General features: G+C 47.8%; 1 protein-coding gene across 4 annotated transcripts in view; it reads right to left on the reverse strand.

The window, feature by feature from the left end:
- LOC111071018 (hemicentin-2) overlaps nucleotides 1-19,435 on the reverse strand; it is a 79,061-nt gene that overhangs the window by 23,204 nt on the left and 36,422 nt on the right. For 3 of the 4 annotated variants that reach the window (XM_022362110.2, XM_022362135.2, XM_022362127.2), the window contains exons 2-14: nucleotides 19,254-19,381; nucleotides 14,935-15,175; nucleotides 14,658-14,801; nucleotides 14,271-14,465; nucleotides 13,666-13,814; nucleotides 13,338-13,449; nucleotides 13,110-13,230; nucleotides 10,612-10,775; nucleotides 8,906-9,064; nucleotides 7,828-8,001; nucleotides 7,303-7,416; nucleotides 5,794-5,827; nucleotides 4,054-4,300 (exon numbers count right to left, since the gene is read on the reverse strand). In XM_022362110.2, coding sequence (XP_022217802.2) covers nucleotides 4,054-4,300; nucleotides 5,794-5,827; nucleotides 7,303-7,416; nucleotides 7,828-8,001; nucleotides 8,906-9,064; nucleotides 10,612-10,775; nucleotides 13,110-13,230; nucleotides 13,338-13,449; nucleotides 13,666-13,814; nucleotides 14,271-14,465; nucleotides 14,658-14,801; nucleotides 14,935-15,175; nucleotides 19,254-19,381 — 1,982 coding nt within the window. The remainder of the gene's footprint in view (nucleotides 1-4,053; nucleotides 4,301-5,793; nucleotides 5,828-7,302; nucleotides 7,417-7,827; nucleotides 8,002-8,905; nucleotides 9,065-10,611; nucleotides 10,776-13,109; nucleotides 13,231-13,337; nucleotides 13,450-13,665; nucleotides 13,815-14,270; nucleotides 14,466-14,657; nucleotides 14,802-14,934; nucleotides 15,176-19,253; nucleotides 19,382-19,435) is intronic. The other variant, XM_022362118.2, reaches the window with a different exon arrangement.

Raw genomic sequence — 19,435 nt, forward strand, 5'->3', positions numbered from 1 at the left:
AGAAAAATTGCAATTCAATGGCTCCTCATCTGAATCTAAATCTGAATCTGAATCCTCCTCAGCCGTATCTGAGTCCACATACACATTCACATCCACATCCCCATCCTCTGTCCCTACGATCGATAGCAATTTAATTGAGCGCTAACATTCATATTCCAGTATGAAGCTCTCGCCTCCGGCTCCGAGTCCTGGTCCTGGCCCGGTTCCGGGTACGACTCCTGCTGCAGTCACTGGCTTTGCCGATGCCCTGGCATGCTGCTGATGCTGATGTGGCAAGAGCGAGGCAGATGTTGCTGCCGTGCCCGAGCCCGAGCCGGAGCCCGTGCCCTGCTGCGTGGTGGCAGCTCTGCTTAAATTTACTTGTGACAACATTGCGGTTGCCGTTAATTTGCCATTGTATGCCACGCCCGGAGTCAGTGTGGGCGTCGGAGTGGGCGGACCGTGTCCGTAATAGTTCAGAGCGGAGGTAAGCGGCACGGACTGCTGTTGGACGCGGCGCTGCATCTGCTGTTTGGATAGATAATCCGTGGACGTATTTGCCGTGGCATTGCGCAACGTTATGAAGGTGTCAAAGTTTTCAGCTGTGGAGGAGGCGTTCGAGGTGCTGGAGTTGCGGCGGGGCAGCAAATGCTGCTGCTGTTTGGGTAGATTTAGATTCAGCTTCAGCTGCTGCTGCGACATTGACGAGTTCGATGAGGAGGAATTGGATAGCGACGAGGAGTTCACAGAGTGCGCGGGAGGATGCTGCTGCTGATTCGCATAGTATTTGCGCAAATTCTCCAGCATGTAGCGATTGTTTGCGTTTCCGGTTCCGGTTCCGGCTGCTCCTCCTGCTGCCCCTCCTAATGCAGCTGCTGTTGTTGGTAGTGCTGCTGCTGCTGCTGCTGCTGTTGCTGTCGGATGAAACTGCGGCATGGCAGATGACACTGCTGCTGCTCCTGCTCCTGCAACTGCAACTGCTGCTGATGCTGCGGTTGGCGTCATCGTTATCTGCTGCTTGCTGCTGGTGGCATACAGAGCATCGCCGCCCAATCCCAATCCCAACCCTTGTCCTTGTCCCTGTGGCAGAGCCAAATTGATGACACTGCCGGTTGTAGCTGGCATTGCGGTGGCTCCTCCTGTTGCTGCTCCTGCTACTGCCCCTGCCATTGGTGGTTGTCGTCGCTCCATCTCCAGTCCATAGCGAGTCGCCGCTGGCTTACTGCTCCTCCCAGGGCCCCGTACTTCCCCCTGATAGCTGCGGGCGTAGTGCGCCTCCATCAAGTCCGCCCGACGCTGTTTCGTGGCATACACGGCCTCATTCGTACCGACATCTGCGCCTCGCCCAAATCCATAGTAGTCGCCGCCCTGATAGTGCTGCGATGAGGTCAGGGCACGCTCGAATTCGTTGCGACCACGCTGCCGCTGGAAGTGGTCCAGGTAGCTCTCACCACCGGCTCCACCAGCTCCGGCCAGTAGGAGATGGTCTGCCTCGTGGTGCTCAATCTGCGGATGCTCCTCCTCCTCGACCCTGCCGCCCGTGCCACTGGCCTGCTGCTGTCGCTGCAAATGCTGATTGAGAGATTGGTAGAATGTGCTCTCGGCCAGATTCTCATTATACGTTGTCGGCTGCTGCCAATCAGCGTCTTCGCATTCGTTGACGCTGACGCGAATGCGTATGTCCCGGGCCGTATAATCAGGCTCTCCACAAGCAGCAGCTGCCGCCATTCCGCCAGCTACAACTCCCACATCGTCCTCATCCTCATCCTCATCCTCGTCGTCGTCATCGTCGTCGTCGCCATAGAAGAATCTCGCTGATTTGGCGCTTTCCGCCAGCAGCAGGTCCTCGCTCTCCTCGAGGGCCAGCGCGTAACTCGTTAGGTTGTCAAAGTAGTATTCGCACATTTTGTCCGGGTGCTCGTAGCGCAATTTGAATTCCTTGGATTCCCGCGATTCCTCCACAGCCTGCGGCAGTGGCTCCAACTGTGTTATGGGTGGCGGCAGCTCCCTCTCACGCTTTGCCGTTGTCGTTGCTGTTGTTGGGCCACTGAACACGGAGGCATAGTCCGAGCTGCTCATCGAGTCGGAGTTGAGGGCCGCCGTGCGTCGCGTAGACTTGGAGGCAATGGGCAGCGTGCCCAGGTTCTCGTAGTTGGCAGGAAGTCCTCCGTTGTTCGCCTGCGATTGGCTACGTTTGTGGCGTCTTCGCGGCGTCTCTGGCTGGGGATGGGGATGGGAATATTGATGAGGCTGCGTGGCCAGAGCCCTTCGCTGGGAGCCGCTCACGCGACCAACCGAGTGGGCCGACTGCTTCGTCGTGCTCAGGTGCTGGTCAAAGTTCTCCTCCAAGTAGGCGTCCAGGTAGTGGAGGTTCTTGCTCAGGTCAATCTCCGACTTGTAGCTCTTGTAGATGGTGGCCTGCTTGCAGCGCGACTCGTAGTTGGAGATGTGCGTGCGGTCGCTGATGAAGCGGAAGCTCTCATCCTTCGCCAGGGTGTGGAAGCCACTGAACTCGCTGCCCGAGCCCGCTTCGGAGCCACTGCTGGTCTTGAAGTTGCGACACTTGTCGCGTATCTTCTGGATGCCCTGCCGCGTCTTGGCCTGCAGCCGCTCAAAGTAATTGGCTTTGGCAGTGCTGGTGCTGGCGCTGCTATTGGCTGGCGTCTGGGTCTGCAGTCGCGGATGGTAGGCCGTGTGCTGGATGTCGTAGCCTCCACTGCCGGCGGCCCGCATGCTCTGGATGCTGTGCGTGCGATTGGGATAGCTGAGCTTCAGTTTTGGCAGCGATGGTGGGTCCTCGGATCTGTGATGGAGTTTCCTCAACGACAGCTGCTTAAAGATCGCCCTGGATCGCTTGGCCTTGCCCGTGGTGGTTCGTCTCTCATGGTCTTGATCAAAGTCCTGCCGCTCGAAGCGACGCACCGGGACTCCATGTAGGTAATGATGATCTGGTGGGTTCGGATTCGGCCTCTGCGACTCGAACAGACGCCGCAGGCCACGTCCTGTGCGCTGGGGTCGCGCACTCCTGGCACTCGCTGCACTTCTCAGTCGAGTATTCACACTCAGAGTGAGAATTTCATCATCGTGGAAGATGGAAAAGGGATTCGTGATCACCGTGGAGCTGTCGTTGGCTCCCTGGGAGGCTGTTAAACTGCTTACGGATCTAGTCTTAAGGCTAGCGTTACTCGAACTATATTTATTCTGGCTTATGGCTACTTCCTGCTGCTGCTTACTGTCTAATACAACTACAACTTTGGCTTCATTGTGTTGGTGTGGTTTCTGGGGCAAGTTCTGAGGCACCTTTTGCCCCAGATCCGTCTCGGACCGGGAGCGGGAGCGTGTGCTCTGGCCCTGGGTCCGCCTCTTCCCGCGTCGCAGCTCCTTCAAGGAGTTGCTCTGCTTGCGGAAGCGATAGAACGGATTATTAATGCTCAGCCTTTGCAGCAGCAATTGGGTTTCCTCTGGCGAGAGGATGGACTCCTGCTGCTGCTGCTGCTGTTGCTGCTTCTGCTGCACCAACTCTTCCTCCGCCTCTTCATCCTCTTCGTTGGTTACATTCAGATTGAGCAGCTTGGCCGCCGCACTTGGGGGCTTGGGTGCACTATTCATATTGTTCTCTAGATCTGCGCTACTCTTACTGCAGCTGCTGCCGCTGCTGCTGCTGCTACTTTTGCTACTGTTTAAGGAACCCTCGCTATTGTTGCTATTGTTGCTACTGTTGCTGCTACTTTTGTTACTGCTCTTAATGTTCTTGCTGCTGCTGCTGCTGCTGCCACTTTTGGCTGCCTCTAAAGTATTCGTATTATCGCTACTGGTCAGTCCCGTTGTGGTCGTTGTGGAGCTCTTGTTGTTGTTGTTGTTATTATTGTGACCAACATGGCTGTCATCCACTTCCGGTTCGAGTTCTTGGTTGTTGTGTGGATGTTGCTGTTGTTGTTGTTGTGTGTTTTCTTGGTCTTGGTGTTCGTGTTCGTGTTCGTGTGGTTGTTTCTGGTTTTGGTGTTCGTTGGATTCGCTATCAATTGCCTGCTAGACTCTAGTGGGCGGTTGTAATATCATTGCAGCCATGCGTACCTTCATTGCCTCCGGCGATCCATGTCCCGGATACTGTTGCTGTGGATGCTGCGAGGCGGCATGTAGGGCCGCTGCTGCCGCCACTGCCGCCGCTGCCGCAGCCTGCTGTTGTTGTTGCTGCTGCTGCTGTTGCTGCTGCTGCTGCTGCTGCTGTTGGTGATGATGGAAGCCGGCGGGCGTCGTGTAAATCGAATCACCTTGAGGGCCACTCGTGCTATCGGAGCGTGATTTCAAATCAGCTTTCTCGCTGCGGGGGAAACGGAAACGAGAAGAAATCGTTAGCCAAAATTGTTTGCCCAAGTGACAATTGTGTGGGTGGTGGTTAAGTGGTTGGGTGGGACCTGGTCTCTGGTTGTTAGAGGAGGGTTTGAGGGGTCCTCTGACTGATGCTGGATTCGGTGGCCTATTGCCTGACTGATGCTGATGCTGACTGGGGGTATCTTCTATCGCTGATTGGCAAATTGTATCCCTCACGCATATCTGAATATCTATTTAGTTTTTGTCGCCGTTGCCTCGCTCCAGGCAATTGTTTACTTGGGGTTTAGGAAATTAGATATTCCCCCAAAAATTCTCCCACTTTTGCTCTCCTTTGAGAACCCCAGAAGGCATGTCCTCCGAGTGAAATGGTGGCCTAAGATAGAACTCTGAAAATGTGGGCCTAAATGAGTTTCGGTCATGTTTTGGTTGCATATAAATCGAATATTGTTCTGGCCGTTGGAGCGGAAATTCTAAATCCATTTCCGCCTCACCATATTGGCGTGCCGTGCCCCACAAATTGTATGTGCACTCCATGTATTGCATGCTATAGAATTTCTGTGAGATGTGATAGTGTGTGCATTCCATATTTCATAAACAAAATATAGTAATTTTAAAATGGGGAAACAAGCGGAGGAGCACAGAGGTCTGGTGGTTCCACGGAGTTGGATGTGGATGGCCCGAACCACCGCTCATAACTCATATTACTCGTACAGAGAGGGGGACTGGAGGCAGGCAGGCAACAATGAGCGATAGGCTTGCTCTACCTCTACTCCTCTGTTCGCTCTGTTGTGCTACCAAAACAAAGAAAAATACTTCGAAAATACTCTATGAACGGAAATGGGAGTTTGAGAACGTAGCAGCAGTTGGACAGGTGCCATACTGGACAAAGGAATACTGCAATAATACTGTTGAACTATCATAGCTAACGGCATGAAATTCTCATTAAAATATTGCTCCTAAAGCTTGCTCACTGAAAGATATTTCCCCGAATTCAATAAGTTTACGAATAATACATAGCCCAAGCTCCTGTCTCCTTTTTGCACCTTTAGTGAGAGTATTTTATCTCTCTTTGTTGGCCAAGCAAACATTTTCTGCTAGCCAAAAAGGCAAACCCCATCCATTCCACTGGCCCGCATATATTGAATATATGAAAAATGTATAATATTTTATGCAGCACACAGGGAGACGCACGGAGATGCAGTGAAAAGCATTTTTCATTGTTCCTCTCTTTGGATATACGAGTATGTATAGGTGTGTGTGTGTGTGTGTGCGTTGTGCCATATTCGGCCAGTAGGGGCGCATAAATTGGCATGCCAGCGCCACCTGTTGGCTGCCGCTGCATACAAAAAAATATATATATATCAAAATGGTCATTTATCTATGAGAATACGTGTGTTGCCAGTGCTAGGGAAAGGGTAGTAGGGTGGCAGGGTAGCAGGGTAGCAGGGTGGCAGGGTGTGTACGTATTACGCTTCAACTTACCTGTCTTTATCCGATGATTTATAGCCAGTGGAACCTGTGCGCGCGTTGCCATGTGAGAAGTCCAATGTGGAGGTACAAAAACGGAATGAAACAAGAGAAAAATGTTATATTAGAGTTCTGGCCATATGCAGGAATTTATTCCGCCCCAAGAAGGGGCTTTGTAAAATAGTAGAAATTAGCTGCGAAACCAGATATTCATATATTTGTGTGCGTCCCCTCCCCTCCCCCGTTTCGATTGATAAATGAGCCATCGACTTATTGATTGGGAAACGTGTAAAGCCCTGAGAAATTTTGATGGATCTCAAAAGGGGTGTAACTTTAGAGCGTCGAGCGTCGAGCGTCGAGCGAACAGTGTGTTGTATTTGTGGCACATGGATGGGTGTCGGGTCGCACTTGAGAGATCTGTCAAACGGCATTTGACAACTTGACGCCAGCTGCAGCAGTCAGTCAGTCAGTCACTCACTCACTCACTCACTCTAGTCAGCAAATTGACAACTTGATTGACAACTGAGAAATTGCGATTAGCTGGTGAAAAGTGTTTACAGATCATGTGGATACATGGAAAGGACGTAGGGGTACGCGTGTTACTTCCCCTTGAATGCCCTTGAGCAAAGGCGAAACAAAAAGTTTATCCATTTCCACTTTTATCCATTGCCTTCTTTTGTAAATTGTTTTACAATTGTTGAGGCGAAAAAAGTTTTTGCCGCGCTCTCTCTTCTCTTTTTTACTCGTCTGAATTTTGATTTCTAATTAGGCAAAGCTCCCGCCTGCCACACACACAGACGCCGCGGCGTGGGCAAAAGGAAGGAAAAGCGCTAGATGAAAATGCTGTAGCGTCAAACAAAAAGCTGTCCAGAAGACCTTAACCCTTTTGTGTGCTAACCAGAAGGCAGGGCGAGGGTGGGAGGAGGGTTAAACAGGAAACGCAGACTGCGACTGACCGCAGGCGTTGGACGCTAATGAATATTTTATGAGATTTATTTGAGTTTCGAGTTTCAAGTAGAAATAAGAGTATTCGCAGCACAAAGGGAAAAAAGGGAGGGGGAAAGAGAGAGCGAGAGAGACGCAGCCCTCTTCTAGGCAGCCATTTTTTCCGCTTTTTCGCTTTTTGCTCCCTCTCGCATTTCTCTGCTTTGTGTGTTTGTGTGTGTGTTGGCTGCAAGTTTTTGTGTTTTTGCAATTAGTGTGACAGCGTGCAGCAGGGGGAAAGTGTGAAAGAGGTGTGGGGGCTGGTGGGGCAGGCTCCGTAATGAAGAAGGAAGTTTTAATTGTCGCGGCCTTGACAGCGACGCCTCGTAATTAATAGCAAAACTCTGGTCTGATAATTGTTCTGTGTTCATGTATGTGGTATTTTCTGTTGTGGGGAGGGATTGAGGTCGACTGTTGATATAGTAGGGACATTGATAAAATAGAAAATGGAATATTGATTTTTAGGCAGACAGAACCTAACCATGAATATTTTGTATCCCAATTAAATCCCCGCATATATATGCCCCTTTGTAAACTTACCCTTGAAGCAGCACCTCTTGCTCTTGATCGCATAAATGCAGAGGCACACAAGCAGTAGAATGGCGGCCATGCAGCCACCGGCCACGCCCATCAGGTAGCTCATCTCGTAAGGTTCTGTCCGGCACAGCGTTGGAGGATATTCAGCAGAAGGATATGGTTGTAATTGATGTGTTGATTATGCAATCGTTAAAATTCATATTCATTTTCAAACGCAACACACTACGAGTATGGCTACTGTGTATCATAGTAGTGTGTGGCTCGTACGAGTACTCGGATTGTATGTGCAATTGATTTTAATTAAATCCGGATACTGGGGGGCAGGGGATGCAGGGAATGAGATATGATGATATAATATTTAATGAGTTGCATGTGCAGTCGATGCGTAAATATTGAATATTGCAAGTCTAATTGAAATGCAATTCGAATGCGGGATGTTTGAATGAGATGCGGGGTGCATGGAAATGTGTAGAGCATGGGCCAGGAGCTAGGTAGGGGGTAAAGAAAAACAAAGAAAATTCTATGCACCTGCAAACGTACCCTCCACAATCAAATGTATGGCATGGCGATCGGTGCCCCGCTCGTTCTCCACCACCAGATAATAGGGCCGGGAGTCGTGCTCATCGGCGTGATGGATGTTCAGGGTGGACAGGTAGCAATCCTCGCGAGAGTCCTGCAGTATATCATCAGCCCGGAAGCGATCTGAAACGAGAAGGAGAGAGAGAGACATTTTGTTGAATTGGCCAAATAATTGCACTCAAATTACACAGAATTTGTCGGAGGGGCCCGACATTAATCATTCGATTCGATGGGCTAACTAGCAGTGCTACAGCAATGCTACAGCTACATGAAATGGCATTGGACTGGGGATTGGACTGGGGATTGGAATGCGCTTCGTTTGATTTGTGTCGGTGGCAAGCGAACACGCAGGATTACACGCACGAAGGATGGCGCTGGATGGACACGGACAGCTGAAAATGAAGAATAATGCTGGCCAGAGCCACTAGAGCCACCAGATTCGTTGCAGTTCAAGGGCAGATGCCACGCGGAGGAACGGAACGAAACGGAACCGAGCTGCAGAAAAGAGTTTCAGCTGGAAAAACGAGCAGGAAATTTCATCGTGTGTGTGTGGGTGTGTGGGTTGGTTGTCTGTTGTCCGTTGGAGCTCGGATTACCCGTTGGCTGACAGGCGTGGCAAGTCTGCAGCTACGGGGCGCCTTCTAACGTTGCCTGCCACAGTCACTAGCACAGCCACTGCCTCTGGCATCTTCCTGCCCATTCCATACCCCAACGCAGACATGACACTGGCAGTTTTCTTGTCCAACTCTGACTCTGACTCTGTTTGCCTCGTGTAATTTGTCTTGATTTGTGGCCGCTCTCCAGCGCGAATTGAATGCCAAAAAACTGGTTGTAGAGGCAACCATACCATAATGAGCCCTCCAGCAGAATCTACCGCTAATTGAATCCGGAATAGCCACAACTAAGGCACACTGAAAGCCTAATTGCATTTTCATTTGGCGCCCAATGAAGCGCGCAAACCGAACGCTGAACATTAACTGGTGGCTGCCACATCAAAGCAATGGATGGGTTGGGTGGGTATACGCACCTATGCCCGAACCGGCCTCCAGACGCAGTGAACCCCACTCCCAGGCGACGCGCAGTGGTCGCGGATCCGCACAGACGACCATTGTCAGAACGGCGGACTCTCCTCTTTTCACTGAGATGGTGTGCATCGAAGGATGCAGACGTAGAACCTGTGGGGCACCTGCAAATACAAAGGAAAAAAGGATACAGAAAAGAGTTAGAGTTAGGGGTATAAATGTATTATGTTGGGGCATAACAGAGAACAACGTTTAGTCCTCAGAGATGGCTTTTTAATTGAGTTTTGGTCGTCACAAACGAATTCAACGAGCTGCATTGCTGTAAGAAATTATATATAAAATTGTTTGAAGGGGTGTAGTCATTCCCCCGATACTAGCAACATTTAATTTTCTTGGGGGAATCTTGAAAACTTTAAGAATCATAGAAAAATGCATGGCCAGGCGCTGCTGTGCAGTAGTTCTTGCTTCTTGCTTTGAAAGGGGAAAAGTCTTGGTCCCCATAAATTATATAAAATTATTAAAAGGTTTCAGTCTCTCCCCTTTCATAGTTTTCCTCTTTAAGAGAGGGTAAATCTTTCTTTGCCATAAATTATATCAAATTGTTAGAAAGGTGTTTCCAACTCCCATTTCCTCAAGGAGGGTGTGCTCACAAAAGAGAAGCTTCTTCAGCTTCATCCAAGGGGGAGAACAGCACAGTATCGTATAGTGCTCCAGAGGGTCAACAACTTTGCCATTTTTAATGAGGAATTTTTTACTTTCTCCCTTGTTTGTTTCTTTCTTTTTTTGGCGACACTCTGCCTGGATTGTTGCTGCTGTAACTGCACACATACTATATACTTAGCTAGTTAGTTCGTTAGTTACTTCACACACTCCCTCCCAGATCCCAGATGTAATGTGGTGTCCAGTTTTTTCGGTTCATATGTATGTGCTACATATAGGACATGTATATATATTTATTCCCTTTTTTTTTGTGCACTTTTTTTCGCCGTGGTGGCGCTGCTAAATTGCTCGTGTCCTTGGTTGGTCATAAATTATGTACGTGCTGTGGTATTCAGCACTAAATTTAAATATTTCTTGCTTCTCTATTTTTTTTTATACATTTTTTCTGTGCGCTGTCCAGTTTTTTTCCCCGCTTCGGGCACTGTGTCCGTGGCAGTTTCTACGTTTATTTTTTTCGCTGGCACTGCGGTCATAAGTTCATTTTGATTTTGTGTTACGTTTTGGTTTAGTCTGTTGCCCAGTTGCAACATGCCACCGCGAAATTCTGTGGCATGGAGTGGCGTATCGTTGCGAGGCGGCAACGCAAGCGCTTAAAATGTTTCGCAGGCGCTTTCCGGCTGCAGCTTTTAATGGAGTTTTGTTAGTTGTTTTAAGTGTGCATTAGTTGCACGGGGTGTTGCACGATGTGCGCCCGTACCTAAATGAGTAGCCCGAAGAGCGAAGACCTTCTTTTATCGCCTGATTGTCACCTTCTCTGCAGGTCCTGCCCAGAAATTGACAACACGAAAAACAGCCAAAGACAAAGATGGCTGCAACCATTCCTTCCTCTTGGCGAATACCCTAACTACAGCAGTTCCCATTCTCCTCTGCAGAGCATACGCCATTCGTTGATTCTTCAACCATTGCCGGCCCTACCCTGCCGTTGTCGTCATATTTTGTGGTCTTTTGCGGTTTGCTGCACAGATATACTGGTACATGGACATGGACTTACCCACAACTTGCAGTGAGACCGGATCGGATATGGCCACTCGCTCCTGGCCATTGATGTAGCTGGTGGCACGGCACTCGTACTCGCCCTGATACTCGTAGGTGACGTTGTCGATGACCAGACGGGGCTCGTTGCCCCGCTCCACGTACTTGGAGCCATGCGAAATTCTGCGGAAGCACAAAGAGAGATTGATTATGATTATGTGGGTTTCTATTATGGGCGTTGGTGATGCCTTTCCCCGAGTGACGCATACTTGCTGCTGGCTTCGACTCTGGACGAAATGAAAGCAGATGCATGAGCCCCCTCCCTGTGTACTGTGTGCGTGTGTGTCCCTACTCGGTTGCACATCCTTCTTCTCCATGCCAGGCAATATTGAAAATTGCGTATGCGTATGAGTTATTTTTCGGTGCATGCTGCCTGTCTGCCTGTCTGCCTGCCTGCCTGCCTTCCTTCCTGACTCTCTGGCTATCCAAAGAGCTCCAAAGAGCAGAAATATTTGATACATTTTTAATATGAGAAATGCCTTTCAAGCTGCGAAATGCTTTGGCCTCTGCCATGTTTTTCCCTCTCTCCCTTTTTTATTTGCCTTCCTTTGTGGGTTCCTCTGATGGAAACTGAAAAAGCTATCCCCTCGATAAAGTCACTCGATAAAAGAGAACTTTAAGAGAGAACAGCTTTAAGGGTATCCTTGGGGCTTCGGCAATTAAAAGCAATAAATTAGAAAGCCATTCAAATGCAAATCGCCAAAGTCAAAAAAGTTTGGCAAGAACTAAGGCTAAAACAACACAGAAATCACGTAAATCAAAGTGACAAGGACGCTCGTTCTCTCTCTCTCTCTCTTTCTGTGCCACGGGGAGAGGTACCTCCGTGGTTGTTGCACTTGCAACCAAAGGAGGACCTTCAAAGAGGACCTTCGAGAAGGAGATTAGAGTGCTCCTGAGCATACGTTGCGGCCTGTCAGCGGCTCGCTCCGTGGCATTGATTTATTATCCACCCCACCTGTGCCCCAAATGGTGAGGCGACTCCCGCTGTTTACTTACCGTGGCACGCGTCATTTAATGTGGTGCCACAGGAGGTGGCATGGTCGTATCTCAGGGGTGGCAGAGTGTGGTGTGGCATCGAGTACATACATGCGTGGAAATTAGTTTTCAACAATTGACATTTAATTTCTGATAAACACGCGCGCGTTTTGCTTCATTAAGTCAACACGTCAATGTGTTGCATGTGGCATTCGTTATTAGATGGCGACACCTACACAAAACGCTGCCTCGCCCACTCCCTACCGCCATATCCCCTCCCATCCGATCACGATCTAAGCCCCAGTCTTGTACGAGTATGTTGTATGATGTTTGCCTGATTGTCTAGGGGGCAAGTGCAAACAAATGGAATCACAAAAATCACGTACTTATGTGGCAATAGCAACGGAGGAGTGCAAAAGAGAGAGGTGGCATAGAGAGCGAGAGAGAGAGAGAGAGTGCAGAAAGAGATGGATAGCTGTAGACAGTCATATGCATGAAGAGTGGTTTCGATTTTTCCGCAGGCTTCGCCTGCTTTGCATACTAATGCCTGCCTGGAAAGCCGAGAGAAAGGGGAATAACAGCAGCAGCAAACGGAAGGAACCTAATCCAGCACGCATCATGTGCGGGGCGGCTTAATACCCTCTAAATGGAAGGCTATATGGGTTAGGAAATGAAGCTTGTGCTTCGTTATTGAAATGTGCCTTCAAGTACCTTTTATATGGAAGTTGAATGCAATTTTTAGCCTCTCTTGCAGCTGTAGAATATAGAACTACTAATTGATGGATAACTGATATTTTTCGATAGTTTAATCGATTGCTACTTTCAGGGTATTCTCTCATCGGTTATATCTAACTCCACTCCACTCCACTCCACTTTTCTTGCTGTTTTCCCTCAAGATGCAGACAATTTCCGCTGTGCAGCTAATTAAAATTACGCAAAATATCATCATCATCAACTGGCAGTGGGCTGGAGCGCGTGGGTGTGGGTGTGGCTTCAGCTAAGAAGGAAATGTGCAACAGGAAACGCGCTCACGTAAGAGGGAAATGTTGTTTTCCCATAGAGGGAGGCCGGGTGGTGGGGTGGTGGTTGGCGGAGGTCGTGCTACTCGTATTACTCTTACTCCTAATTATAGCGTAAAGTGCAAATGCAAATGCAAATGAAAATGCCTTTAAAAGGCTTCAATTTGAATGAAAAGCAAATATTGCGCATACGCCGCATGAGCCGGGTTTAATTAACGCCGCCAGCCAATCCACAAACAATGGCCAGAGCATCAGAGGCAGAGTAGGCACAAAAGAGTTCATAAGGAGCAAGGCCACAACACTAAGCCAGGACCTCGGTTTGCCCGCCACCCTCCCCAAAAGTATGCAACGCAAATTGTTGGAGCCTACCGAATCGCGGGCCACCGCAAGTGGATATCTGTGTGCATAACTGTGCATATATGTATATATGTATGTACATATGTATATAGTATAGGGGACTCACCTCTGCACCCATTTGTAGGATGGCATGGGATTACCCTCTGCAACGCACTCGAAGGCAGCCGGACTGAACAGGGGCGCGGTGGTGAGGCGATCCGGGCCAGCTGAAACAATTTTGGGCGGATCTAAAGAGAGAAAAGACAGAGGCAAAGAGCTGGGTGAAAACTTTGGCCAAGATAAATACTCCACTGGAGAGAGGGGGAGGTAAAGCGAAAGGTAAAGGTATACGTACATTTCACATCCAACTGCACCGAAATCTGCGCCGAGGTTCCCACCGAATTCTGCGCCTGGCAGGTGTACAGTCCAGCATCCCTTCGCCCAACGGGACGCAATTGCAGAGTTTCCTGTCCAGATACCGGGTGGAGAGAGAAGGGCAAGAGAAGGCAATTTAATACAATTACAAATTTCTGCTACACTTCAGATAAATACCCAGCGAAGGGGGTAGAAGAAGGGAGAATACAATTTTGAAACAACATAAACAACAAAGAGCAAGGATTTCTCCTCTTGGGCAGGGACTGGGAGGTGCTGCAGCAGCAGCAACAGCAGCAGGTAAAACTCACCTGCAGGCTGGCTATCTCGGAGCGACCAGCCCGTCGCCAGACGATGCTCGCTGGCGGATTGGCATCGGCCACGCAGCGCAGGACGAGCGCATCCTTATCCTCCTCCAAGTCGATTTCCGGTGAGCCAATTAGACGAATGCTCGGCGCATCTGCAAGGGACCAGTCCAGAACAGACGAGAAACGTTCAAGTTGGGTTAGCAAAAACAGGAACCAGAAACAGAAATAGATATATAAACAGAAAACAGAGCAAACAGAGTCAACAAGGCAGGCCAAGTCTCTGGCTCTGACTCTGACTCTGGCTGTGGCTGTTTCTGTTGCTCTGGCTTTGGTCCTCCTTCTGGCCACGGCCTCTGGGACAAGTCAACTCTTGAATTGCTCAGCAAAACAGGAAATTACAGCAAATTGTTGTTAATTTAATTGTTACATCTCTGTTTCTCTCTCTATCCTGGCGTTTAGTTTCTTTTGACTCTAAGCCAAATCAAATGATGGCACTTTGCCTGTCTAGACCCTGGCCTGGGATGCAACTGATTCAAAGTCTGAACTGTGTATGTCTCGGGAGCTCTGGTTTGTTGGCTTGAGATGAGGGGCTGTCGGGGGGTACTCACATTTCACATCGAGACGGGCCTCGACGGGCACCGATTTGGCCGTGTAGGACTCGTGGAAGGCCGCACAGCGCAGCATGTCGCCGTGACGCTCTCGCATTGCCGACACTTGCACCACGGAGGTGGAGGACCAGGTGCGTGGATTATCCGGCTCGGTGGCATTCATTTGGGGGTGCATCGCAGATATCTCCTGGTCGCCTGCAACAGACACAGATAAAGAGCGAGAGAGGGAGAGGGAAAGGAGAATGAGAACAGAGTACAGGAAATGGGAAATGGTTGGCAAATTAATTAACAGGACAATGACCAGGGGGTCGTCAGTGTCCCTGTCCATGTCCGTGTCTGTGTCCATCAGGATAACAACTGCAATCAATGGGGCTACCAGACACTTACCCAAATACCATTTGAGGGTGGCCGGTGGATTACCATAATGTGAGACGCACTTCACTGTCGCCATGGCGCCAGCATCGACGGTAATGTTGTGGCCCGGCGGCACGTGTACGGCCTCGTACTCAAGGCGAGGACGCTGTGGCGCCACTGCAAGTGAGAACAAAGATTAGTACAATTAAAAGTGGACATCTTCCAGCTCGGAAAATGAATTAAATGATGACTGAAAGGGTTCCAAAAGAATGGTCCCCGGGCAGACAGAGAATCACTTTCGTATACGTACCACGTACAACCAGGCGCACCGGTTGACTGGTCAGGGCGTCCTGTGTGGTAAAATCACTGGCCGTCACTTGGCACTCCCACAGGCCGTCGTCAAAGTCCAGCGTGGCTGAGCGTATCCACAGCGAGCAGTCGCCGCCAATTTGCACTGGCGGTGGATGGAGATCCAGATGTAAGACATTCCCATTCTCGTTCGTACCCATACGTGAGGCCCATTCGTATTTCTTCGTATAGATTCCAACGGGCTGAGGGTTGAGAGGAGACAAGGGTTTTTCGGATTAGTTCAAGCTGAAACAAAGGAGGAGGAGGAGGCGGAATCGAAGAGCTGGACAGGACAGCGATGATGATGGCGATGAAATGAACTGGGCGGCGGCTGCTATGTCCTCTACGACATGTTTAGCATGTTTAACTTTTGCGATGTAGTCGGGCGTGTAATTTCGTCTACGATTTGCACAAACATCCCACAGACAGTCATCGCCTGGCCATCGCCTGGTCATCGCCTGGTCATCCCCTATTCCCTATCACAGTCCCCCTTTCCCATTTCCCCCCATTTAACTCCATTTTGCAATCCTCCTTCTCTTTCTGTAAATTGGCATTAGTTTGTTTGCTAATTGGAAATTAAATTACAATTAGTGATCTCTCAGCGTTGGCAACGTTCGCATTTAAGTATTTATGGAGACCGAGACCTCTCTCTTTTCCTTTATAGACACAGATACAGACACAGAGAGACACTGTGAGCGAGAGCGAGAGAGAGTGGGCTTCTGCCTAATTGCATTTTGGCTTTGAATGTTGCGTCTGTGTTCTGTATATTCTGTGTTTTCTGCTGGTCTAATGGGTTATATTAATTGCAGCATTGAATTTGTGTCCATTGAACAACATTTATTGAAAGAAAATGGACAGGAAAATGGCAAGAAGATGGACAACCGAAGCGAAGGAGATTCTATACCCAAATCCATGATTTAATCTCATCTTTAAGAGCATAGAATTCTGTAGAGCAAATGCATTTTGATTGTCACATATGCATATGTGTCCATAAAGCATAAATTTCTCGAATGCATCAATGGCAGAACCACCTTTCGATGGTTTTGGTATCTCTGTTTTATTAAATAGCTTGCGGCTGATGGCATGGCACATATTTGAGATATTATTCCATTTGACCCCACACCAAGCGATATAAAACAAAGTTCAATGGGCTGACTGGACGTGGGGTCATCCATGGGTTAGGTGTGTGTATGGTAACAATGGCGAAACCAGAGAGATATACGAGTATAGCGGAGCCATAGACAGAGAGGGAGAGACGATAGGCTCCTGCCAGAAAACTGCCAGAAAAACAATTTCCACATAGAGAGAGAGATGGAGAGAAAAAACCTCAAATCGAGTAAATATTTGGCTCCGACCCCATTGACGTTGCCAAAACATTTCCCATTTTCCCCCAATCGATATTCATATCGACATAATTCTACACATTTTCCAGGAACCTCCCCACACAACCCGGGAAAACTGCAAAACTGCATAGCAGCCAAACAACAAAACTTGAGGCACAGAGGAAAAGTCGAAAAAAATCCGTTTTGTTTGCCATAAAAAAAAAGTTTGATGCCCAAAAATTACATTTATTCAAATGGCTGAACTCTCATACTATATGTGTATGGGTATGTGTATGGGAGGGGGGAAGGAGGTTGCGGATATCATCCTGCTTTGAAATTATCAGGAAATGCACTCAGATGAGAGTATAGATGAGTAGGAGCAGCAGCAGCCAGTGATGGTATTGGAATTTAACGTCCGGCATCCTTTTTGGCACAATTAGAATGCATCAGGGGCAGTGCCACCCCTTCGCTTTGTGGGACAACAAAATATCCCCAAAAATACATAGTATCTGTACTTATAATAACTGTACATAAAATATATGGGGAAAAACTATACCCCGAAATGGAAGAAAATTGAGAAAACGTTGAGCATAAAAGAAAGCAGACATTGCAGCCGAATGCTTTGATACTTTTGAGGATTGATATCTGTTATGGTATGAATATATGATGCAGCAGCAGCAAAGGAATTTTCCTTCTCTGTATTTTAAACCCCTGTTAAAAGTCATAGTACCCTCTTCAAGGGTATACGAAAAAAACTGGGGGAAAAAAATGGTAGAAATATGCAAAAATAAGAAGAATTTTAAATGAAACCCGAAACAGCAACATCAGCATCAGTGTATGTGTATGTGAGCGTGAGTGCTACGCTCGATGCATGCAAATGATGTTTGTCCTTTGGTCTTGTTCTTCAGCTATTCTCTGTCCCCTATTTCCAGCCCCACTTCCGTTTCCGGTTCCACTCTTCTGCTACTGCTGCTTCTGCTGCTGCTGCTCCTTCCTTGGCTCCTTCGACTCCGTGGAGTGGAGACACAAAGCATGTAAACATTTAAGTATGTGCTGCAAAAGCGAGGAGTTTTGCGATGCGCAGCATATGAAAAAGGACATTTGAAATGCTTTCTGATTTTTGTCATACAATGGACCAGGAGAAACCCCGCTCTAACCACCTCCACTGGCATTCCCTGATCCCCGAGGAGCATGCATTTGCATAAGCAACTGCCACAACAAGTGGAGGGGCATGCAGCAAATAAAAGTTATGCCTCAAACGCACACAATTGCCATGAATAACAAGCAGCATACAACATATTCCCTGCCCCCTACCTTCCCCTGTTGTGGCTAAAGCAGATCCATAATGAGGCCATTTTGGAATTGCTATGCAAACTAAGATGTCCATGGACCTGCAGTTAAGCTCCTCCCCACCCTTCCACAGAACAACCATTTTAAATGGTAAGAACTTTAGGAGAACTCACATCTGAGGTAGCAGAAAATTTCTCTATTCATAACAATAATAACTAATTCTGTGGAAGAGGGATCAGTGGAATTATTTCTCTATTCGAACGCTCTGCCAGAGGGAGGCGAAAAGGAAATAAATTCTCTATCTTAATTCGTTGGAGGGGGAATATTTTCTCTATGCATAAGAAGGACAAATATTTCAACGAAAATATAAAGAGAATGTTGCTCTACTCTACAGGACTTTTTTTCTGGTTAAATGGAAACCAAAAAAATGTTGGAAATAATCAAAAATTCTCTAGAAATCGAATGAGAAAAATAAAAACATACTAGGGACTTTTTCTATAGAAAAATCTATTAGAAATATGTTTTCACTTATTCTAAGAATTTATTCTCTAGAAAGAGTATAAAAGTACCATTCCTTTACACGTCAAAAGAACTGAGTATTTCTCTTGAATAGGGAATAACGCGTTTGTTTTCTTATATTTCTTATTTTTCCTTTCGCACATGCAATGCTCAAACACATAGTTTTCTTTATAGAGCGAAGCACGCATTCAATGTCCATTGAGTTTATTCCACATTTAAATCTGTGGATTTATTCACAAAAAAGAATTGATAGAAATAATCTGCTGAAATTGGGTTCACGCCATGACAACTGTGATGGATTCAAAGAGGTTTCAAAGCTGACACATTTGGCAAAAACAAAAGTCTATGTCATCACTATTATATTACAGAAATGTGGAAATAATCAAAAATTCTCTAGAAATCGAAAGAGAAAAATATAAACAAACTAGGGACTTTTTCTCTAGAATAATCTATTAGAAATATGTCTAAGCATTTATTCGCTAGAAAGAGTACAAAAGTACATTTAGGCACCAAAGATTTCCTTGCAAATATTAACCATATTGCCATCCTATGGCTGCCATAAAAATGACAGCAGAAAACCAATAAATTCCATGAAAACTGGCACTGGAGTTCATTTTCGGCCATCAAATGAAGAGAGAGCCTCGAAGCGTTTTCCCGTGAATTCCAATCGAGTTGGCCAACTCCAACTCCAACTCCACCCGCACCTCAGTCCCCTCTGCACTGTCACGCACTTTCGATTAAAACTTGCGCTACGCTGCGCTGCTCGGCATCGCTCTTGGCCAATATGGTTCTAATCAACAGAGAAACAAAGAAGTCCTGTCCCCCCTGCCTTAGGGAAGTTTTGGCTTTCATTATTGACTCGTCCTGGTTGGCCAGGGTGTAAATTACGTACGCCACATGAAGGCCACAAACGGAGGGCAAAAGAACAACACTTAATTGAACCACAGGACGAGCCACGAATATGATATGAGGCCCAGAGCCTTGGACACGTCTGTCGGTGTCGGTGTTGGTGTCGCTGTCGGTGTCGGTGCATGTGCGTGTGCTGTGAGAGTTTTGGCCAAGTTATGAGTTTAATCAAAATGTTTAGAAACTGGGGCCGCCATCGATAGATGCGAGTGTGAGATGTGTGTGCTGTGGCTGATATAATTACCTTGTTATCCTTCTGCCAGGAGCACGTGCCCCGTTTGTCGATTACTTTGCATGTGAGCAGCGTATCCTGTCCGGGATTCACTTCCGTGTACTTGGGCTGTTCTGAGAACCGCTGAAAGCACTCGATGCCTGCAAATGAGAGGAGAGGAGAGAGATGGATGAGCACTTTGTAAATGTATGGGT

This window comes from Drosophila obscura, unplaced genomic scaffold (assembly GCF_018151105.1).
Source record: "Drosophila obscura isolate BZ-5 IFL unplaced genomic scaffold, ASM1815110v1 contig_4, whole genome shotgun sequence".
Classification (NCBI taxonomy): domain Eukaryota; kingdom Metazoa; phylum Arthropoda; class Insecta; order Diptera; family Drosophilidae; genus Drosophila; species Drosophila obscura.